The sequence below is a fragment of the Dendrobates tinctorius genome, unplaced genomic scaffold, assembly GCF_039654945.1.
Source record: "Dendrobates tinctorius isolate UK_male_01 unplaced genomic scaffold, ASM3965494v1 ptg000254l, whole genome shotgun sequence".
NCBI classification, from domain to species: domain Eukaryota; kingdom Metazoa; phylum Chordata; class Amphibia; order Anura; family Dendrobatidae; genus Dendrobates; species Dendrobates tinctorius.
In genome coordinates this window covers 7,026,020-7,050,751 of record NW_027361921.1, presented here as the reverse complement: position 1 = coordinate 7,050,751, position 24,732 = coordinate 7,026,020, and the positions used below count along the sequence as shown (strand labels likewise).

General features: G+C 44.5%; 1 protein-coding gene across 5 annotated transcripts in view; it reads right to left on the bottom strand.

Annotated features, from left to right (window-relative positions):
• The window catches only part of LOC141067709 (glutaminase kidney isoform, mitochondrial-like), a 484,569-nt gene that overhangs the window by 237,051 nt on the left and 222,786 nt on the right, over positions 1–24,732 (bottom strand). For all 5 annotated transcript variants that reach the window (XR_012226460.1, XR_012226459.1, XM_073558127.1 and 2 more), the window contains exon 10: positions 11,264–11,330. Coding sequence is in view for 3 of the 5 variants with exons in the window: in XM_073558127.1 (XP_073414228.1) it covers positions 11,264–11,330 (67 nt within the window). In the remaining 2 variants the exon portion in view is untranslated. The remainder of the gene's footprint in view (positions 1–11,263; positions 11,331–24,732) is intronic.

The following is a 24,732-nucleotide window of genomic DNA, read 5'->3' as shown; positions in this document are numbered from 1 at the left end:
GGGCAGACTACGCTCATGGAACATGACATCGTAACGGAACCTGGTGTCACAGTTCACGTAAAGCCCTACAGAATCCCGGAAGCGCGCCGTGAAGCCGTTTCCCGAGAAGTGAAGGCAATGTTAGAGTTAGGCGTCATTGAGGAATCGCACAGTGCTTGGTCCCGCCCGATTGTGCTAATTCCTAAACCGGACGGCACCATCCGGTTCTTCAATGACTTCAGGAAACTGAATGCGGTCTCAAAATTTGATGCCTACCCTATGCCCCGGGTCGACGAGTTAATAGATCGGTTAGGAAAAGCCCGGTATATTATGATTCTAGACCTAACAAAGGGGTATTGGCAGATCCCTCTGGCGGAGGCTGCCAGAGAGAAGACGGCATTTGCTACCCCAGAAGGTCTATTTCCGTATGTGTATATGCCGTTTGGACTGCACGGAGCACCGGCGACCTTCCAGAGACTGATGGATCGAGTCCTGAGGCCACATAGGCAGTACGCTTCGGCCTATTTGGACGACATTGTCATTTACAGTTTGGACTGGGAGACTCATCTCCAGAAAGTACAAGCTGTGATTGACGACCTGTGGGAGGCAGGTCTAACCGCGAACCCCAAGAAATGTCACATCGGGCTAGAAGAAGCCCGGTATTTGGGGTATGTAATTGGGAGGGGTGTTGTTAAACCCCAGGTTGATAAGATTCAGGCGGTTCAGGACTGGCCACAACCCGTCAACAAGAAGCAGGTGCAAGCCTTCCTGGGGATCGCCGGCTATTATCGCCGGTTCATACCCAATTTTGCAGCCATCGCTACCCCCCTGACAGATCTAACAAAAGGGAAAGACTCCGTCATGATTAAATGGAGTTTAGCGGCTGAAGAAACCTTCCATAGCCTAAAACGGGCACTTTGCTCTCAGCCCGTACTGGTAACTCCGGACTTCTGCAGCGAGTTTGTGGTACAAACAGATGCCTCTGATACCGGTATCGGGGCCGTACTCTCACAAGTGAGGGACAGAGTGGAACACCCAGTCCTCTATCTCAGCAGGAAGCTGAATAAACACGAGCAAAGATATGCAGTCGTAGAAAAAGAGTGCCTCGCCATTAAGTGGGCTCTAGAGGCCCTCAAATATTACCTGGTGGGCCGAAAGTTCAGGCTGATCACTGACCATGCCCCTCTCAAGTGGATGCACTTGAACAAGGAACGGAATAGCCGGGTGACCCGGTGGTTCCTTGCCCTGCAGGCCTACACTTTTACGGTGGAGCACCGCCCAGGGGTACAGATGGGAAATGCAGATGCCCTGTCCCGAGTGCACTGTTTGGCGGGTGTCATTGCTCGACCGGAGTGGTCTGAGCAGAGGGGGGGGGATATGTGAGAATCATGTGGGAATAGTGGATGAGGGCAGGTATATCTCGCCCAGATTCCTTTCCTATGTGGCCTAGTCTGGTCAGTATCGCACCTGCTTGCTAATGAATAATGGGAGGTGGATATAAAAGGATGCCAGGTGGTTGTGTGAGTGTCTCAGCCTGGGAACACAGAGAGCCTGTCTGTGTGAGAGACACACGTGAGTGGAAGCAGTGCCCACTGCAACTGTGATTTGGCTGGACGGGAGAAGCCCGCCAGTTGGTAGTTAGGTTGTCCATTGTTTAGTTAGTGCCGGACAGGCAAGGATTTGTTTTATGTTTTATTTCCTTTTGCATTGCTTTCACCGTTAATAAACCTGACCCAGGGTCAGTTACACCCGAATCCCAGCTCTGCGCCTGAGTTTCATGCTGAATGCACGTGACCTTTGACCCCAGCAAAGGCGATCCCGGAGTGTTTTATCACAGGTCCCATAAATCGAATTATCAATGAGAAGCAGAACCACACACTATAGTCTATGGAATCACAAGAAATGGAGGGAAAATGTCCAAATTGGTTTCTTGTGATAATCTTAAACTTAAGCTGAGTCCATACCAACTATATCAAGAAGACAGACCTGAGCGGACTGAACCTCCTAAACAAGAAGAGACAGGACAAGAAATGTCAACTGTACTTGGCACGTTCCCTGACAGCTGGTTGAGATTTGGAGAAGCTGTAGTAAAATCCACTATTGTCTTTAATCAAGAACTCCCAGGAATGGCAAATGCTCCAGAGCCTGCTGTACCCTTGGTAACTCCTGTGGTTAGAAGATGCTTGCACAGTATACCCAGTATTGCCCTTGTCCACTACTCAAAAATCAGTATCCGAGGTGAATTACCTGTTCGATACAGACAGTAACTAGAAAAGTGTCTACCTGTCCTGTATGTGTTAGTAAGACACCAAACTTTTAGTTAAAATGTAAATATTTTACTGTTCGCAACTTAGTAAGGACTTTACTGCGCCCTCTATATAGGGTACTATGGGGTGAGCATGAACAGTACACAACCACCCTTGTACCTATGGATTTGCACCTTCAGAGGCTGGCCCCAGCTGGACTCAGGACATATAGACTCTAAGGCCTCTTTCACACATCAGGTTTTCGCCGTCAGGCGCGATCCGGCACTTTTGACAAAAACCGGATCCGGCGAAATGCAATGCCGGATCCGATTTCCCCCCCGATTGACTTGCATTAGAGCCGGATCGAGCCGGATGGCCATGCGTTTCATCCGGTTTTCGCCGGATCCGGCAATGTGTCGCGATCCGGCGTCTGGAAAAAACGGCTGCTGTAACGTTTTTTGTCTCCGGCGAAAAAGCCGGACACGCCGGATCCGGCTTTTTCACACAATGAAAGCCTATGAGCGCCGCAATGCGCCTGATCCGGTGATAGCCGGATCCGTTTTTTTTGGTCTGAGCATGCTCAGTAGCTCTGCCCACAAGACACATATATAAAAGCAAGACAGGGGGACCCTCAGCCACACCCAACATGCCACCCAAGACAAGAACCAGGTGCAGGAGAAGGCAGGAGACATCTGCAGCAGCACCATCAGCACCACCACCACCCCAATTGGAGCAGCATGCTGAACAACGGGAGGGGAGTCCAGCAGCAGATGAGAGATGGTAATTATCAAATCCCCCATTCCTCCAAACTAGGGCCATGGAATATCAAGATATTCATTGGCCCTTTGTTTCTCTTTATTCAACAGCCGCCCAAGAGATGCAGCAGCAGCAATGGCAGCAGCAACACCACCCACAGCCATGGAGTCTGGCCAGCAGGAAGACAGCACATCTTCTTCTGGGAGCCCTCCCTCGCATCGTCAGCGTTTGACGGTAAGTTTTTATTTCCAAAATCCATCATCTCGGTAATATATGTCTATTCATTGCCTTTTATTTCAAAACAGGAATCACAAGATGAAGAGGAGCTCCAAGAAGAAGAAGGAAGGGGTGGACAGACACCTGGAGTGGGCTCACAATTGGTAAGTTTATTGCATCAAACGCAGAAACACAACATCACACTACACACAACACATAGAAAACAATGTTCTGCAGACCACACACAGCAAACAAATGCCTACATCCAAAGACATAACATTTTTTGTTTTCTTCTCTAGTCTTCCCAATCTGGTGCTCGGCCAAGAGGTCCTCGCAGTGCCTCCCAGGGTCGTCGGCGACAGCAACGCGGCGGTCACCAGCGTGTAAGTATAAATATTTTTGCTTTGTTTTTTTGCACTTTTTATTTCATTTCTTTTGTGGAGGCTAATTATGTTATTTTTGTCTTTTTCTTTAACAGCCTTCACAGCGTGCTCCCGACTCGGACGGTGAGGATGGAGGTATTGATGTGGACCACCTCATCGATCTCGTCAGAGAAAGGGAGCCGCTATGGAATATGGCTGACCGCCGCCATGCTGACCTTATCGTTACCCGACGACTCTGGGAGGAAATCTGTTCGCTCCTTGTGGACCGCTGGGAGGACCTCGATGCTCGGGCCCAGATTAAAGAGCGTAAGTATATACAGTACCGGTTGCTTGATTTAAACCAGTGTTTCCCGAACTCCAGTCCTCGTGGTCCCCACGGATCATGTGTTCAGGATTTCTATTTACTTTGGAAATCCTGAAAACATGACCCCTGGGGACCATGAGGACTGGAGTTTGGGAAACACTGATGTTGTATACTAACCACTTTGTCCTTTCTCGTTTCAGGGGAGAGAATTGTGAAGCGGTGGCGGTCTGTGAGGGATCGTTTCAAGAAGGAGTTCAATAAAGAGATGCGGGCCCCGAGTGGATCTGGAGGACGCAGGAGCAAGTACAAGTACGCACGAGCCCTGTCGTTCCTCCGGGATACAATGGTCACCAGAAGGTAAATATTACACACCACATGTGACAAAAAAATGTTTAGATGTAAATTTTTTTCTTCAGCCAGGGCCATACCATGTCACTATTTTAATTGGGTTTTTTTCTCTTTATTCCACAGCACGGTGAGCAGCACTCGGGAGCCTGCACGATTGGACCCTTCTGAGGCGATCCCTGAGGAGACCGGCACCGAGGGACACTTCGACCGCCCCGGTACATCTGCACCTTCCCAGCCTTCCCACACATTCGACCCATCTGTCCCATCCACCAGCACAGGAGCATCGTGGCCGCCTACATTACATGAAGCTGCTGGTGAGGAGATCGCTTTCCCTTTACCCCACCCTTCTGCCCCTGCCACCTCTAGTACACCTGCGGGTACTGGGCGGCAGCGGCAGAGGGGTCAGGAAAAGACTTATGCGCCAGAGTTCTTGCATCTGAATGCATCTTTCCAGAACTGTCTAAAAGTCTTGTCAGAGCAAATCTCCGCAGGCTTTCAGCAGATCAACTCCAGCATTCTGGAGGTGAAGACACTTCTGCAAACCATGCATTCAGAAGCAAGATCTTCGCCAAACCACACCTTTTTCAGGTCTGTTGTGGAGCGCATGGAAACGCTCTCTCCTACCCAGCAGATGCATGTAATGCATTCATGCCACGGTGCTCTCCAGCACGTTACCTCCCAACCTCCTCCTCCCACCACAGTAGTTCCTCCACCTGCACCCCCTCCAGCCACTTTCCATCCTCCCCCTCCTATTACATACCATCCACCTCCCCAGCACCAGCCACCTCCCCAGTACCAGCAACCTCCCCAGTACCAGCAACCTCCCCAGTACCAGCAACCTCCCCAGTACCAGCAACCTCCCCAGTACCAGCAACCTCCCCAGTACCAGACATCTCCCCACTTCCAGCAACCTGCCCCGTACCAAACTCCTTCCCCCTACCAAACTCCTTCCCCATACAACTTGCCATCAACATCATCTGCTCCTACAGTCCCTGCCCAACCCTCCACTCCACCGCCCACCACCTCTTCTGCCTCCCACATGTCCACCCATTCTGTAGCTTTTTCCACACCTTCACCTCTAACTGTTCCTTCCCCACCACGATCCCAGTCCTCTCTCCACACTCCCATTGTCGAAGTGTCCCGCAGCCCCTCCAGCAGTATTTCCACCCCACACTATACAGATTTGTAATGTGTTAAATGCCTATTGTTTTTAAAACCTTTATTAAAAAAAGTTTTTTGCACATTAAAAACATTTTACAAAAAAAAAAATATTTTAAATAAAAGTTAAATTATCGTTTCACAATGGTTGTCTGTCATTTCTTTCTGCGGCGAACTATGTTTAAAAAAAAAGGTTAAATACAGGGTATTTCAAAGGTAAAAAGGTATTCAAAACCAGGTATATAACTGTGGGTACATTTTACCTTTTTGCCACAGTTGTGTTCCTGGTTGTGTTTGAAGCAAAGTATTTCACCTAAAAAGTTGTGTTTATTGTTGGTGATTTCCTAACAATGTACACAACTTTTGTTACAAGGTGAAATACTTTGCATAAAACACAACCAGGTACACACCTGTGGCCTAAAGGTAAAAATAGTAAGACCATGACAAGATAGCCAACTTTGGTTGGCAAAGGTATATACTGTTGGTACAGAAGGTACACAAGTTTGGTTAAGGGCACAAATCTTTCACACTCTGTCATCCTGCCAGTGTACTCTGCCTTGAGGTGACAAAGTATAGTGCAAAATTGTCCCTCATTACTGAAACCATCACAGAACTTCTAGTGGTAATGTCATGGTAATCTTGCAAGGTGGTTTCTTCAGAGGTGTCCTCAATGGAAATGGGTTCCTTGCAGATAACAAAATTGTGGAGTACCACGCAAGCTTTGATCACCTCGTCCACAGTTTCTGTCTTGAGGTTGATCGCAGTCAATAGGACCCGCCATTTGGTTGTCAGAATACCAAAGGTACATTCAACCATTCTTCTTGCTCTTGTGAGGCGGTAATTAAAAATGTGTTTTGTTCTTGACAATCCTCTGCTAGAGTACGGTTTCAAAAGGTGTTCTGACAGCTGGAAGGCTTCATCCCCTACACAGACAAATGGCATAGGTGGACCAGATGTTTGCGGCAGCGGTCTAGGGGGTGGGAACTGGAAGGTGTTTCCATACAGTTTACGCCCCATGGCAGACAGTTTGAAAACTTGAGAGTCATTGGAGCGGCCATAGGCCCCAATATCAACAGCAATAAATTTGTATTCCGCGTCAGCGATGGCCATGAGGACAATGGAAAAATATTTCTTGTAATTGAAATATTCCGATCCCGATCTGGCTGGTTTTACAATGCGGATATGTTTCCCGTCCACAGCGCCCAAGCAGTTGGGAAACTGACATATCTGTTGAAACTTTTCTGAAATTTCAATCCACCTCTCTGTTGTGGGCTCTGGTAAAAACTCTTCAGCTAAGGAGTCCCACAGTGCACGGCATGTGTACTTCACTATTCCAGATATGGTGGAAATCCCGAGTCTGTACTGGAAATGCAGTGACGAAAGGGATTCTCCAGTTGCAAGAAATCTGTGGGGAATTAAAAAACAATCAATTAGTTTAAAATCACAGCATTACATACCAAAACTCACCTATAACACTTGGAGATACAAACTACCACCAACAAGATTGCAGTGAAAGTGTGCTCTGATGCGAGCACATCCAATAAATGTGGCTTACCTTAAAGTCACCATCAGACGCTCTGCGGGTGAAACGGAGAAGCGGCAATAGGTGTCCGCTTTTCTTATGAGGTGTGCAATGCGCTCCACCAACTAATCAAAATTCTCCATTTTCATCCTAACATATCCAAAAAATTTCTCCGGGTTTCGTCTAAGGTCCATGCAGAGTGTAGAATAGACCCCACGCGTCATTCTCTTGGCTGTGATGGGGTGGATCCACAAACGTCGTCTACGATGCCTGATGCGCTGCTGTCTCGCTCTCTCCTTCTCCAGAACAATCACCCTCAAACGATTCGCCTCCGCTGTAAAATCCGCCAAATTCTTCAAAATATTTCCAATCACAACATCCATCTTCGCCAGTAACTTGCTCTTCTCTCCAACCTGCACTTTCTCCTCTCCAACCTGTCAAAGAAGGGCTGTAGGAACATGCTATATATAGTTTTTCAGTAGCCCATCCCGTTCGGAAGGCCACAAGGGGCGATTTTAAAAACCGGATCCGGCGTAATCCGTCGAAAAACGGAACAAAAACCGGATGAACCGGATCCGGTTTTGTCTGTGAAGAACAAGACGGATCCGGCAGAAAAACGGATCCGTCACATTCGGTTTTACGAAATATTTGCCGGATCCGGCGCTCCGGCAGGACGCCGGATCGCGCCTGACGCCGAAAACCTGATGTGTGAAAGTACCCTAAGCTGGCTTCTCTCTTTCAAGACTTTCATTCAAGTGGGTGTTGTGGCTCCCATACCTGCCTTATTGCATTTATCCTGCCATATTGAATTTATCATGTTTACCATAGATGTAAATGCATAACTTTCTCATTTGTTCAATGTTTATAACTTCTGCTTTGTTTATATAACAAGTTAGACTTACGAACTAACTAAATTTAGGAAGGAGGGAGTGTGGCGCCATGCAAAGACAGGGGTCACAAATGTCTGTCAACTCTGATGGCGTGAGAAGCCAGCTCTTCAGCCATTTTTACATTCACACATGTAATTACAGTAAGGGCTATTGTGAAGTTTGGTGGGTAGCAGCCACTGCAGGAGAGCTACCGAGCCCAGGAGAAGCAACCTTGTACCGTGGGATTGAGTGATGCTGGAGATCAAGGAGACCAGCCAGAGTCTTTGCTGTGGTCGCTGTTGGGACTTCAGCAAAATCTGTGCAGCCACATGGGACATAGTGTCCTGCTTGATTCAAGAAGTGCCCAGCTGCCAGATGATGTTAGATAGGGATCAGAGGAGAGATGTCTAGACACGATCCTTAGTGGTCAATGACAGGAAGAGAACTGAGGTACTTTCCTGTAAGCCTGAGGTTTCCGAGGATGACTAGGCTGACAGGAGAAGTTTTAGAGCACATATAGTGCTATATGCAGCGGGAGTGAGGAACTACTACGCATTGCCAGAAAAGAGCTGGGGTCATCACACCATGAGGAGCTGTTGGCTCAGTGTACAGAATAACTGTGGAGAGCTGTAATCATCAACTGCTCCAGTAAAAGCAACTTTTTCTTACTGTTGCACCTGAGGTCTGGACATTGCTTATTTAAATGGGCTGATCTTGCATCCCTTACACAATTTTGGTGTGATGTCCCTACAGCTCCCCACGCAGTATGATGGATTTCATAGTTCTCCCCATACACACAATGATGTTTCACATAGCCCCACACATATAGTATTGTAGTGACCCAGTCCAGAGTGTGTCTGTCCCTTTAAGTAATACTGAATTGTGAGTAGCTTCTGTACACTACTGCTCACTCTCTAACTGGCCCTCTACATTATTTGTGAGCTGTAATTCTCCATTTCTAATCACCTTCATTTTAGATGCAATGCATTTCTCGTTTGCTGTGTTCTGTCGCCATCTAATGGTGAAAATGTACAAAGACTAAATTATTGTTTTGGTAGGATCTGAGATGTGAATTCGGTCTCCTATTGGCCAGCTCCTAGTCACATGGTCAATAGGAGGAGCTGTTTTTCCAGGCAAGTATAGAATGTTCTTAAGTCTGAGGGATGCCTTCAGGGAGAGCAGAACACACATGGAGGAGGTTTTTACCTCAAGATCTCCTGCAGACTTAAAAGCCTAAGTTCCCTCTAACCTGTACAGACATCATTCTATTTCTGACAGGATTCACCACATGTAAAGTATTGCTGACAGAATTTACCACATCTAAAGAATTGCTGACAGGATTCACCACATCTAAAGTCTTTATGACAGGATTCACCATGGTTTCTACATTCACCTATAAGTACTTGTGCACGTGCCGTGACACACTGTGGAGATGACCCCAAGTACAGGTCTGTAAACTCTAATTGCTGCGTCTACCTCCCTCTGTAAAATACCAAAAGACACTGTCCTGTGCTCGTAAAGCTCCAGACCCCAATCACATCTCAGCATATAAGTGTGAACTGTAGTTGCTGTGGACTACCCATGAGAGACTGTTCCTTATTTGTTCCAAGTTATAATTCCCATTCCTGCTGAAGTAAAAGCAACTGTTATCCCAGAGACCGGTGTGTGTCATAATTCCTTCGGCTGCGGACATCGTGTGGGGGTGGAAAGCAGGGAACGGTCAGCCTGGTCATTACAGTATGACAGTCCTCACAGCCCCCACACATTGTATGATGTTCCTCACAGCCCCCAACACATTTTATGATTGCCCTCAAAACCCCCAACAGTCACATACATCTTATGATGGCCCCAGAGCCCGCACAGAGAACCATGATGTCCCTTGTAGCCATAGTCAGTGTGATTATTCTCAGAGCCCTCTTCACACATGGTAAATGGTCCTCCCAGCCCCCCACACCGTATGATCTCCCACATCCTGTCCTCACATCATCCCACACACAGTATGATGGTCCTCACACCATATATAGTATGAAAACAGTGTCATCCATATACAGTATGAGCCTACATATATCTCCCCCATGTACAGTATGAGCCCACACACAGCCTGCAAATACATTATAATCTTACACAGGACCCCCATTTACAGTATGATCCCACACCACCCCTATATACAGTATGATACAACACACAGGCTCCCAATAGGGATCAACCTAGCACATACTTGAATGATATAGACAAGCAAAAAGAAAGTTTGCATATGCCAAGGGATCACCAAATAAATATATTTTATTTTATTAGCATGGGTGTCAAGGGGTCAAAAAAAAAAAATGTATAAAGTATATCAACCATGAAACACAAGCATTTGAATCTAACCTAGTATTTCTTTATTACTTGATTTGGTCAATGTTCATGAAATCATAAAAGCATTTCTTGTTTTAATTGTGTATACTTTGTTAGTAAATATGATTTAAAAAATGTGATAACAGAGATTATCTGCTTTTTACAAAAATAAAGTGCTCGTAATACCCCAAATCAGCAAGATTTACATAGTCGCCTCGTATTTATTCTTTTTTAACTCCAAGTTCTTGATATTCTTTTTTGGTCCGTATCTAGATTCAGTGATTAGGATCAGTTTTCTGTACTCTAGTGGATAATGTTACAATATATATGGATTTTGACAGAAACATGCACTAGTTTCTGGTAACCTTTTATGACAGAAGTTAATAATTGAGAAATATATATATATATATATATTATATACACATACATACATACACACACACAGTATCCGGATTGAGCCTTACGCAGTGGGGCCTTTCCCAAGCATTATTTTCACAGCAAAAAGTACGGTAATTTATAAATACTTTGTCCAGTGTATACAAAACACAGTATATCTGTATATACTGCATATCTGTATATACAGTGTTTTGTATACACTGAACAAAGTATTTATAAATTACTTTATATATTAGGGATCATTGAACATGAAAACCACCTGCCTAACATCGTGCCACCAAAACAGCTCCAACTAAAAGAATGAACTTCACTGGACCTTCAATATCCTATGGTATCGGACACGAAGATTAGCAGCAGATGGCGTACGCTAACTTGCAATGTAAAGCCTGCATGGATTGGTTACTAATCAAGGAGCGCTAAGCTCCTATAGCCTCGTAGTAGATGTCATTCCTTGGGCCACTTTTGAAACTATGCAAGGAGAACCCCACAAGACCAAACATTTGGAAGATGCTACAGCCACCACAATTTGTCCTCTGTGAGATTTGGTCCGATCCCTACTTTTAACTATTTTTCCTGCTTCCAACACATCAGCTTCAAAAATTCACTGTTAACCCTTAGGAGGTGCAATTTGTAGCAAGATAATAGATGTTCTTCACTTCCTGTGTTAGCGCTTATCATTTTATCACTGTATATGAATTATACAAATATCTTTAATTGCATTATAAGGAAAGGAAACAAAAAATAGAAACCTTTTTTTCTTTCAAGTAATATCCAATTGCAAAATTCCTGTCTCCACTTTCTCTCTCAGACTGGAATCTAAAAGAAAATATAGATTTTTCTATTAATAATAATAATGCTGATGAATAATATATGTCAATTAATAAAGACAAAATAAACACAAGACTGGCAAAATGATTGAAAAATACAAACGTAAAAATATTATAAACCTAAATTTACGATTAAACCTTGAAGGGAGTCTGTCAGTACAATCCATCCTCCTAAACTGTTTATATGGTTACATTGCTTTCTGAAAGATAATCCCCACCTTTAGTTATACAATCTGATGCTTACTGATTTTTTTCAAATTGTTGTTTTAATTAATATGCAAATGAGGCTTCCCTGCTTTGTGTTGGTGAAAGCTCGTTGCGGGCCTCCGCCTCCTTGTGGTATACGCCACCCAGTCCCACCTTCCTCTGCTTGACCTACAGCTCACTGGCGGTGTAGTCAACCACAGATGGAGTCTGTGTCACAGCAGCGGCTGAAGCGGAGTGCTGATCGCTGCTTTTGACCATTTATATACTGCTATCAATCTCTGACAGTGGCATTTTAAAGGAGTGTTTGTCGTACTTGCATGCACCTAGCTATGATCACCCCTCGCTACATGGTCTTGGTACTGGCTGAGCTTTATAGGAGACTGACATTTTCTTTATATCCTGAAATACTCTGATATTACAGTATATTACATTATGTTTACAGTATAATATAAGCAATCAGATATTGCCTGTTCAGGTCTCGTAGGTCACTAAAAGAAAATACCAAAAAAAGAATAGGAAGATTCTGCCAAACACTGCTGAAGTGATTTTTCATTTTTTCTTTAAACCGATAAAGTTTAAGAAATTACAGGATGAAGTGCACATCACAGTATACACATGAAGGAAACAACCAAATACCGTGTATCACTTGGATATATCATTATAATGAAAAATGGGTCCATAGAGACCATAGTCAAAAACCAGAAAAATATAGTAGGGTCTTGATGAATTGGGAACAGAGTATGAACCAAAAAACCCTTTAAAAAGTAACTTTTAATAAATATTTCTAAAAGTCAAATACCAAAAGTTTTTGTTAAAAAAGGAGTTTGTAGAGGGTCTTATAATGATAATTCCAGAAAAATTATCCACTGGGATGAAAAAAAAAAAAAAGTGATTAGCGCATTTACTTTAGAACTAATGGATAAATACATAACACAATAGGAAGAGTCTAGGGAAGATAGGTTGTGCGTCACCCTACATGTATGCCTTCCTATATTAGCACAGTATTAGAGAAATATAAGGGCAAAAAAAGTCCAATCATGGATATAAGTATACAAATCCTCAGATGGTGTACAGAGGAAAGACAATATATTGCAGTTGTGGTGATTAAAAACTGAAATCTTTATTATAATATAGAACAATGTAAAAAACAATAAAATTCAAGCTATGGAATAACCAGAAGCACGCTGGCAAGGAAATGAATATTCAAGAATGACAGTAGTAAAATGTACAATAATGATGATTGGAAAATCTGGTGTTGATAAAACATGACCAGAGGGAATTTCTCTGAAATGCACTAAAAGTAATTTGCACATACGATCTCCACTAATATGACTTCAAGTAAGAAGCCACAGTAAAAAAGTAATCTGAAAATCCACTCAGCCTCCCATTTCAATCCCTCTCCCCAAAGGGGCTAAATGAATGCCTCTCCTATACATGTTTTATTTGAAACAATGTATTGCTCATGACCCTAAAACCAGACGATAGAAAGATCATTGCGATCGAAACGTTGCCACAGAAGGCGGATTAAATGCAAAGTTTCTTTTCACTAATGTGTGGAGCGCTCTTTTTTGTTTATTATGGCCTAATACCAGACTACAATATTCACCTGCTTTTTGTGTTTCTTTGTCTGCTAAATTGGTGGTGATAGGCTACGCTATAACGCCATATTACTACATGTTTCTACATGGTCCCCATTGAGGGCTAAAAGATCACTACTGACTAGTTTTCAGTATCTTTTGGTAATGTATTGATAATCTATGCCTTTTTTTATTATAACGCTGTATATAGAAAATAGTAGATTTCTTATTTTATGGAAGATGACCCGCTTCTTTTCAAATAATGTGTATTAAGAGTGGAGTGGGGGAATTCTCCTCTAGGATGTGTCACGTGGTGTATTGATTTCTCCCGATACGCATTTCCAGGCGTTCCACAACTTGGAACGCATCATATGTCTATCAGGTGCTTTTGGCTCTGGAAACACGAGCGGATGTCATCCATCATGACATCAGGCATCTCTATCTTTTCAACCTCCTGATGAACCGTGCTACTGACGGGGAAACGCATCGGGGTGCATCTGAATCATGATAAGTTATGCTCCAAAACTTTTCCGCTATTGTATAGTGGTATGGCACTGGATCTAGTTCATTTTGTATACTGTGGGACTCTAACTATGACTGCGGTTGTCATTATGGGGCACACATGTTCCCTAGACTAAAAATGAAATATCAAGTCTGCTTTATCAGGTTATCTACATGGGCTTGTATCAGTTAATAGCCCTCTATAACATGTGACATGGTGGTGTGCTAATCATGATTTTTGATGTTTAATTCGGAGTATCTATGTGCCTTTAAGATACCCTTTGGAAAATTATCAGTAGTTCTAAGACTCTCTTCATCTCTGCCCTATAACATTGTTTTCCCACCTGTTTTGGTAGGGCATAATAGGGCAGTGAGGGACAGCCTACATTGAGTGGGGGCACCAAAAAAATCATTTGTTAGGGTGCCAACCTCCACAGTCAGGCAGGGGCAATTTCAGGCCTACTATAGGGTATCTGTTAGGGTAGTAAATTATTGGAATATTTTTTCATGATGGCACTCTCCCTGACGAAGGCATGCCGCCGAAACGCACGTAGGGGAAGTGGCACCATCGCATGGTTCCTGGTAAGACATGCTAACTATATTTGTGATATTTATTTAGGATGCTAAGGGTGAAATATCCACACTTTAGTGGTGTAACTTAGATGCATTGTAGGTACTTCAGACGTGTTGAATCATTGGAATATAGTATATACAATTTATGATTAGTGGTTTGGGTGGAAACTTACTATGCTTGGTACATTAGCTGCTCACATTTTAACTCTTCTATCCTTATGGTGTATTAGCATTTTAGTCTTTCCCACTATCTGGAAGTGCCACTTATTTTCTTTGACTCATCACCATGCAATATTGGCAATGTTTTTTTTTTATATAGAATGGTAGAGTTGGAAGGGACCTCCTGGGTCATCTGGTGCAACCCTCTGCTCAAAGCAGGATTCACTAAATCATCCCAGACAGATGTGTGTCCAGCCTCTGAAAACTTCCATGGAAGGAGAACTCACCACCTCTTGTGGCAGCCTGTTCCACTCATTGATCACTCTAAATGTCAAAAAGTTTTTTTCTAATATCTAATCTGTGTCTCCTCCCATTCAGTTTCATCACATTGCTTCTAGTCTTTTCTTGTGCAAATGAGAATAAAGATCATCCTTCTACAATGTGACAGCCCTTGAGATATTTGTAGACAGCCATTAAGTCTCCTCTCAGTCTTCTTTTGCAAGCTAAACATTCCCAAATACTGTAACCGTTTCTCATAGGACATTGTTGGCAGACAAGTCACCAATCTGGTCGCTCTTCTCTGAACTTGCTCCAGTTTGCTGATGTCTTTTTTAAAATGTGGTGCCCAAAACTGGACACAGTATTCCAGATGAGGTCTGACCAAAGAGGAGTAGTGGGCGATAATGACTTCACATTATCTAGACTGTATGCTTCTGTTAATACATCCCAGAATTGCATTTGCCTTTTTTGCTGCTGCATCACACTGTTGACTCATGTTTTGTTTATGATCTATTAGTATACCCAAGTCTTTTTCACATGTGCTGTTCCTTAGCCCTATTCCTACCATTCTGTATATGCTTTTTTGATTTTTATTGCCCAAATGTAGTACTTTGCATTTTTCCCTATTAAAAAACATTCTGTTAGCTGCTGCCCACTGCTCCAGTTTATTTATATCTTTTTGAATCCTCGCTCTCTTCTCTAGTATTAGTTATCCCTCCTAGCTTTGTGTAATCAGCAAATTTAATGAGTGTACCCTCAATTCCTTCAATTAAATCATTAAAATGTTGAACAATACAGAGACCAGGACAGAACCCTGTGGTACCCCACTTGAGATATTCTTATAACTGGATATGCAGCCATTTACGACCACTCTTTGGGTCTGATCGCTAAGCCAGTTATGAATCCATCTAACAGTTCCCTTGTTCATTCTATACTTAGTCATTTTTTCAATAAGGATGGTGTGAGATATTGTGTGAAATGCTTTGCTGAAGTCAAGATATACTATATCTACAGCATTTCCCTGATCCACCCAGTCAGTGAATCTGTCATAGAAGGAATTTAAGTTAGTCTGACATGACTTATTAGTTACAAACCCATGCTGGCTCTGGTTTATCACTTCATTCTTACCCAGGTACGTACATACATGATGTTTGATAATTTGTTCAAAGATCTTTCCTAGTATAGAAGTCAGACTCACCGGCCTATAGTTCCCTGGATCCACCCTCTTCCCCTTTTTGAAGACAGGAACAACATTTGCTCTTCTCCAGTCTTCTGGGACTTCTCTTGATCGTCAAGAATTTTCAAACATTATGGAGTGTGGTTCAAAAATTTCTTCTGCTTTCTCCTTCTGTACTCTGGGGTGTAATTCATCTGGACCTGGAGACTTGAATTCATTTATGTTAGCTACGTATTCCCACACTATCTTTCTGTTTATGGATAACCTAGATTCTTCTATTCCTTTAATAGGACAGTGAAGATCAGTTGATATTACATTTCCTGTCTGAGAGAAAACAGATGCAAAATAGGAATTTAAAAGTTTGGCCTTCTAAACATTCTTTCTTACCATTTCATCATTTTCATCTTGTCAAAATCCTATAGCATCTTTGACCTTTTACTTTTGACATATCCCCAAAATCCTTTTTTATTGCTTTTGAGGTCACTTGCAAGCCTTAATTCATTGTCAGCTTTAGATAATCTGATGCGTCTCCTGCAGACAGCACTATATACTTCTTTAGATATGCCTCCCTCTTTCCATTTAATAAACATTTCTTTCTTCCTTTTTAGTATGTGTTTAAATTTTGTGTTCATCCATCCAGGTTTCCTTAAATGCTTCCTATTTTTCCTTTTTTTCGGAATTGTTAACGATTGTGCTTTGAGAATCTCATTTTTCAAAATTTCCCATCCTTCTGTTGTTCTCCCCTTGTATTCTTACCCAGTTTCCACAGAGCTCCCAGTCTCTGAAGCTTCAATCTCTGTGCAGATATACACTTTTCTGACATACAATGCGACACCTCCTCCTCGTTTATCAAGTCTGTTTCTTGCAAATAAGTTGTATCCTTCTAGCCTTGTATTCCAATCATATGTATCGTCCCACCAAGTTTCAGTGATTCCAATGACATATGTCTTCTCCTGTGTTAGTAGATCCAATTCTGCTTGTTTGTTGCCCATGCTTTGTGCATTTGTATAGAAACATTTTAGTTTGTGATTGGTTTTAAACGTACTGTTTGTCCCTTTTAGTACTTCTAATAAAATGTTGAAATTTTATTGTTCATTATATGCTTCTTGTTTTATACAGTAATACAGCATGCTTTTACTTATCCCAAACTCCAAGGCATTCAAAACCAAAAATCTGCCTCTTCTGGGCACAAAGGTGTAACAGCAAATAAACTCTTCACTCAGTGGGCACATATGTCAGTGCGGGTTCACACGAACAGATTACAGTCCTTTGTCCTGGAACAAACGTCACACACAGAAGAGGCACGATCCCACCAGACTCGGTCTCACCTTCAGTGTGAGCTACAGCAGTTTCCAGCACCAAACAGAAGAATTCAACTCTATGCACAATTCACACTGACCACGAGGCTGAGGCATCCACACCTTACTCTGCAGCTCCAACACACAGACTGCTCAGCTTACCTAGCTGACCACTGCAGTGTCCATTCAGAGAGAGACGCTGGAAAACTATGTTTGGTCTTGTAAATTATTAACTGATGATCTATAAAATTTTCTGGATGAAAATTGGCTGATTTTTTTGTACGATTGTGTGAACATGGTCTAAGAGAGAGGAAACTTTGTTTATAGATATGAAAAGTAATTAACACAATTCACAATTAAAATAATGAATATAGTCTAAAACTAAAATGTAATTTGGAACTTCTGCTTGAGATAAGGCTTCCTTCACACATCCGTCTTTCCAGTACATATGGTACCCTCTTTGTCTCAGATTCCACAAGCCCACTGTAACCTATGCTGCCATTCACATATCCATGTTTTTACATGGAAGGTGTGTCCATGCAAAATCACAAGGAGACATGTCTGTTTTTTCCAGCAGTACAGATGGCAAGTGCCAATACAAGTCTATGGGTGCATAAAAAACACATACAGCACATGGATGCCGTGCTGTATTCATGCTCCTCATAGAAGCCTAAACAGAATCAAAATGCACCATTCAAAATTGTATTAACCGGAGTTTTAATGAAATCACATCCACTTTGTTTGGACAGCTAAAAGCAGCAGATTTTCTGCATAAAACATAACAGAAAAAATGCAACATTTATGCATCATGTGAAAATAGAATTAGACTTACCGGTAATTCGGTTTCTAGCAACCTTCCACGACAGCATAGGAGGAGGATGTCTCCACGCCCTAATGGGGGACAGGAAGCACGAGAGGTTAAAAGGTCCCTCCCACCTCCCTCTCACCAGTGACTTATAACTGATTACCATAGCACCGGTTACCTTAGGATTCTCAGAATTTGTCCAAGAATGCAGGGAGGGAAATAGTTGTGTCGTGGAAGGTTTCTAGAAACCGAATGACCAGTAAGTCTAATTCTATTTTCTCTAGCAACCTTCCACGACAGCATAGGAGGCATGACAACCTATACTGCACTAGGGGGGGGGACAACGGCCTGAAGAACTTTCCAGCCAAATACTAGATCCCTGTTGGAAACAAGGTCTAATCTATAGTGTTTAGTAAAAGTATGTAAGGAGGACCAGGTTGCTGCCTTACAAATCTGCTCTGAAGATGCACCTGCCCTCTCAGCCCATGAAGTAGAGGTAGATCGTGTTGAATGCGCTTTGATCCCTGCCGGGGGAGTGATGTTTTGCGCCAGGTATGCTTCAGAGATAGCCTTTTTAATCCAATTGGCAAATGGTGTTCTTTGCCACCTTCTTTCCTCTGTTTGGACCAGAGGTATGGATAAATAGGTTGTGGTCGATTCTATATGGTTTGGTGTACTCCAAGTAGTGGAGAATTATACGTCTTATATTCTGAGACCTATGAAAGTCAGACACAACCTTTGGTAGAAAAGATGGATTGATCAAGGGAGAGAACTATGGAATCATCTCTGTTAGGTAGGGTTCCTTGATTGAGAGAGCTTGGAGCTCTCCTACTCGCCTTGCTGAGGTTATTGCTATAAGGAAGGCTAATTTGTAGGTGAGGAGCTGAGAAGTACATGATGACAGAGGCTCAAAGGGTGATTGAGTGAGTCCCGTAAGCATCACATTCAAGTCCCATGGTGGAACGGAAACTAGTCTTTTTGGATGGAGCCTAGCGGCTGATGTCATGAATCATTTTATCCACCTGTGGTTAGCCAAGTCACAGTCAAACATGGAGCTTAATGCCGATACTTGTACTTTTAGTGTGCTAGGTTTTAGACCTAGTTCCAGCCCCCTCTGTAAGAAATCCAGGATGCGGGAAATGTTAGGGTTGTCTGGGTCGGGCAGGTCTGGCAGACACCATGAGGAGAATCTCTTCCATATTTTATTATATATGGCAATGGTGACCGGCTTCCAAGATTTCTGGAGGGTTTTAATTACCGCCTCCGATAGCCCCTTGGCTCTCTAGATCTGGGCTTCAGAAACCAGGCCGCTAACTTCATTCCCTGGAGGTTTGGGTGATATAGAGGGCCCTGTAAGAGAATGTCGTCTTCTATGGGCAGGATGAATGGCCCGTCTACCCGTAGTTCTGTAATTAGCGAATACATCTCCTCTTTGGCCACAGCGGAGCTACTAGAATGGTTGGGGTCTGATCCTCCCGGATTTTCCTCAGGGTTGCAGCAACGATTGGAACTGGCGGGAAGGCATATGCCAGACGGAATCTCCACTTGTGGGCGAAGGCGTCCACTCCCAGGGATCTGTCCCTGGGGTTCAGGGAGAAGTAGTCTCTCACCTGAGCATTCTCTCCTGGGGCTAGAAGGTCCACCTCCGGGAGACCCCACCTGCTGACTAGTATTCGAAAGATTCTTCCATTCAGGGTCCATTCGCCGGGCTGGATGCGTTTTCTGCTCAGGAAATCTGCCTGAAGATTAGCCTACCATTCAGGTGGACCGCTGTCAGGGAACGGAGGTGTCTTTCGGCCCAGCAAAATATTCGTCCTGAGAGGCCCTCCAGGTTGCTGGATCTTGTGCCGCCCTGATGCCTGAGATGTGCCACTGTTGTTACATTGTCCGAGTACACTCTGATATGTTGATCTTGGACCAGATGTCTTGCTGCCCGGAGGGCTTCTTCCACTGCCTTCAGCTCCCTGAAGTTTGAGGATCTTGCACTCATTTTCTGGCTCCATAGCCCCTGGAATGGTTGTCGAGACACTACAGCTCCCCAGCCTTTTTTGCTGGCGTCTGTTGTAACCGTAACTAAGGGGATCTGGGACCAGTTGATTCCCCTGCACAGGTTTTTGCGGTCCATCCACCATGCCAGTGAAGCTTTCACTGTTCCTGGGGTCTGGACTCTTTTGTTCAGGCAGGTGTGATCCCTGTTCCAGTTTCTTAAGATATGGGACTGGAGCGTTCTGGAGTGGGCCTGAGCCCAGGGTACCGACTGGATACAGGAGGTCATTAACCCTAGAATGGACATGGCTGACCTGAGGGTCGGGGACCTCTGTCCCCTGAAATCTGAGACTCTTGACATTATGGACCTCTGATGATCCTCCCGGAGGAACGACATTTGATTCTTTGAATCTAGTAGGATTCCTAAAAATTTTACCTCCTGAGAGGGTTGAATTTGTGATTTCTTTATATTTGGGATCCACCCCAATGATTGAAAAATGTCCAGAGTCTGGGCTACCTGGTCTTCCAGGGTCTGGTAGGAGGACCCTATTATCAGTAGGTCGTCCAGGTAAGGTACAATACATATACCCTGGCTTCTGATGTAGGATACGGCTTCTGTCGTAATTTTGGAAAAAACTCGAGGGGCAGAGGATATTCCAAAGGGAAGCACATTGTATTGAAAGTGCTTGACTTCCGGACCCAGAGGAATCGCAAACCTCAGATACTTCCTGTGGGAAGGATGTATGGGGATATGGAAATAAGCATCCTTCAGATCTATGGTTGCCATGAAGTACGCCGGCCCTATCAGAGGAATGGCGGTCTTTACTGACTCCATCTTGAATTTGCGGTACGCAATGTGTCGGTTGAGGCCTTTCAGATTTATTACTATTCTTGCCTCCCCGTGGGCTTTTTTACTAGGAACAATCTGGAATAATGCCCCCTTCCTTGTTCCTCCGCAGGGACCCGAGAGATGGCTTTTGAGTGTAGAGGAAGCTGAATGCCGGATTTTAATGCTGGGATCTCCCGAGGTGATAGGGAGGTAACTCTTATACCCCGCGGGGGGGGGGGGGGGGGGAGGATTTGAGCTCTAGCAGTAGGCCCTCTCTGATCACACTGAGGACCCAGGGGCTGTTGGAAATCAACTGCCAAGCAAGAAAAAAACCTCGAAAGCCTTCCCCCGACCGGGGTCGAGTCATTGCTTTTCTTGAGGTTGCTGCTGCTGCTGGGGGACCAGGATGTTCCTGCCTCTCCCTTTAGCGTTGCTCCATCTTCCAGTCTTTCCCTTTCCTCGCGGTTGGGATGACTGACTGTGGGGGGGCTCGAAAAAGACGCTTTTTGTGGTCCTCTGCTCTGGAAGCACCTTCTTTTTATCTGTGGCCTTTTCTAGAATTTCATCTAAGGCCGGGCCGAAAAAATGTTCGCCTTTGAAGGGTAGAGAGCAGAGTTTAACTTTGGATGTAACATCTACACTCCATGTTTTAAGCCAGAGGGCCCGCCTGGCGGAATTTGACTGGACCCTGGCCCTGGCAGAGGCACGGATCATCTCCATTGATGCATCCGCCAGGAAACCCGTAGCTCTCTGCAAGATAAGAAGGGAGTTAAGGAGGTCACTCCTTGAGGTACCACGAGAAATATGGTTCTCTAGCTCCTCAATCCATTGGAAGAGGGACCTAGAGACACAGGTGGACGCGGTTCCTGATTTTAAAGTAAAGGCAGAGATTTCCCAGGCTTTTCTTAGGAGGCTTTCTGCTTTACGGTCCATCGGGTCTCTAAGCTGGCATGCATCATCGAACGGCAGAACCGTCTTTTTTACCACTCTTGCTACCTGGACATCTACTTTCGGGATGTCCCATCTAAATTCCTCTCCCTCTAGGGGAAATCTATGTTGGAGTTCTGAAGGGTCCGAGTAGCGTTTTTCTGAATACTCCCATTCCTGGGAAATCATATCTGCTACACTCCTGTGAACTGGAAACCCTGTTCGCTTAGGCCCCTCATATCCACAAACATGCGATCCTGTGCTGTCTGCGTGACGGGTTCGTCCTCTAGGCCCATACTGCACTGACCAGCTCCTCCACATATTCCGTGGAAAGGAGGTACCTTCTAGCGTCGGCTGACCTAGAGGTTCCTGGTTGTTCCCAATTCTCGGATCCCGAAATTGTATGATCTTTCCGATTCTGACTCTGAATCCTCTATTTGAAACTTCCGTTTTTTAGGGGGTGGTGAACCCACAATCGGAGGGAGTGGAGGTGGAGGGGGGGCAGGGCAGCTAAAGAGGTTTGAACCTGATGGGTAACCAAGCTGCGGATTTCGTCAATCAATGACGGGTGCTCAGCCCTAACCACCTTATCCGTGCAAGCTTGACATAGCTTCTTCTCCCAATTTGAGGGAAGTTTTGTGCTGCATATGGCACATTTGGCCGACTTGCTAGATGTATTGGTGCTCTTATGGGCAGACTTTTCTCCCTATGGAAAAAGGGGGAGAAGCATTTTGAGGACCTATGCCCTGACCGCACCATTAGGACCCCCCATGGACACTTACTGTGGCTGGGGCAGCGCTGGGCTCTGCAGACGCAGGGCAGGAAGACCCGTCAATGCTAACAGGGGATTCTCAATCTTACCTGTCGGCGTCTTCCGGCGGGTTAATATGACATTAACACCGCCCTCAGCGCAGTCATCTGTTTCCCCCTCCTCCTCCCTGGGTCCCGGAGCAGGCACAGCAATGCTGGCGAGCTCCATGCGCCGGCAACAGGATGGGGGTCGCCATGAAGGCGCGACCACCACATACCCCGGAAGTGACACGCGCGCTGGCGTCACTTCCGGTATCGCACTGCACGCAGAGGGAGGAGGAGAGACCGGAGAGCTGCAGGAGGCCACCGGTCAGGGATCACTGGCCCGCTTTACTCCCCATAGGGGTGCAAGGGAGGGCCAGGAAACGGTCCCGAGTTCAGAGAAGACGGGAGCAGAACGGAGGAGGGGAGGCGGCGCCACCGACCACCACTGCCAGGCTTTTGGATCCTCCAGGTACGCTGCGGCAGCCGGCCACACAGCATACCAGACCTCTCCATGCCCCATGGGGGGAAAGGAAAGTCACTGGTGAGAGGGAGGTGGGAGGGACCTTTTAACCTCTCGTGCTTCCTGTCCCCCATTAGGGCGTGGAGACATCCTCCTCCTATGCTGTCGTGGAAGGTTGCTAGAGAAAAAGGCCTTATCATTTCTTATCAATAGGAGGATTAACAACTGGAAGTGCCAGTGACTAGGACTGCAATAACTCTAAATAAAGCCGTGTATATCGGTCACCAACCCAACTGTACTACATGTGACAATAAAGCAACGATGCTTAGTGTGCCAGTCATCAATCTAGTTCTGCTACATCTGTATGTGTGCCAGTTACTAACCAAACTCTGCTACGTCTCTGTGTGCCAGTCACCAACCCAGCAACGCTGCATTTCTGTGTGTGTCACTCTCCAACCCAGCTCTGCTACTTGTGTCCACCAATCACAAGCACAGCTCTACAACGTGTGTTTGTTTGTGGCAGACGTGATTTTTTTGTGTTGATTTAGCACATTGAAGTCTTCAGATATTAATATAGCAGTCATTTTTCTGTGTTGATTTAGCAGAGTTGTAAATGTGTGTTGATATAGCAGATTTGGGTATGTTTTGATGTAGCGTAGCTGTGTGTTTTAATATAGCAGAGGTGTGTTTTTTATGTATTAGGGTACAATGCCTTGTGAAAGTATTCCCCTGGAAATTTTCAGCCTTTTCCTACATATCATGCTTCAAACATAATGACACCAAATGTAAATTTTTGGTGAAGAATCAACAACAAGTGGAACACAATTGTGAAGTTGAAAGAAATTTGTTAGTTATTTTAAATTTTTGTGGAAAGTCAAAAACTGAAAAGTGGGGCGTGCAATATTATTCGGCCCCTTTACTTTCAGTGCAGCAAACTCACTCCAGAAGTTCATTGTGGATCTCTGAATGATCCAATGTTGTACTAAATGACTAATGATGATAAATATAATCCACCTGTGTGTAATAATGTCTCTGTATAAATGCACCTGCTCTGTGATAGTCTCAGGGTTCTGTTTGAAGCACAGAGAGCATCATGTAGACCAAAGAACACAAACAGGCAGGTCCGTGATACTGTTGTGGAGAAGTTTAAAGCCGGATTTGGATAAAAAATGATTTCTAAAACTTTAAACATCCCAAGGAGCACTGTGCAAGCGATCATATTGAAATGGAAGGAGTATTGTACCACTGCAAATCTACCAAGACCCGGCCGTCCCTCTAAACTTGCATCTCAAACTGTCACAATCCATGTTTGGATCTGTGGCAGATCTGGGCTCACATATAACCTTTTTTTTCCTTCAAGCCTATGGCTTAATGTTAGTTTTTGCCACCGGTGGCCGCCAGTATTATAACAATCTTGGTGGCTGCTAATGGGTATTGCTCCCAGTGGCCACTGGGGTTATACAACCTAGTTGCTGCTAATGGGTTTTGCCTCCGGTGGCCGCTGGGGTTACTACACGTTAAATTAGCCAGCAGGTGTTAACCCTCCCCTCCTACCTATAAAAGGGTGTCAGGTGCTTTGGATCACTGTTGGTGATACTGGTCATTTCCTAACCAACCTTGGAGGAGAGAGGAGCTATTGGGAGCAGTGCTTTGCAGCTCATCCAGAGATTTGGTGTTTCAGCGGTTCAGTTGGAACCTGTATCCGGATGCCATACTGTTGTGAGTTCATTTTCCCCTTCACTACTGAGGCCCGAGGAACTCTCTCTTCTGGTGAAGAAAGGTAGTGAGCCTGATTGTCAAACACCTGGGGCTGATGAT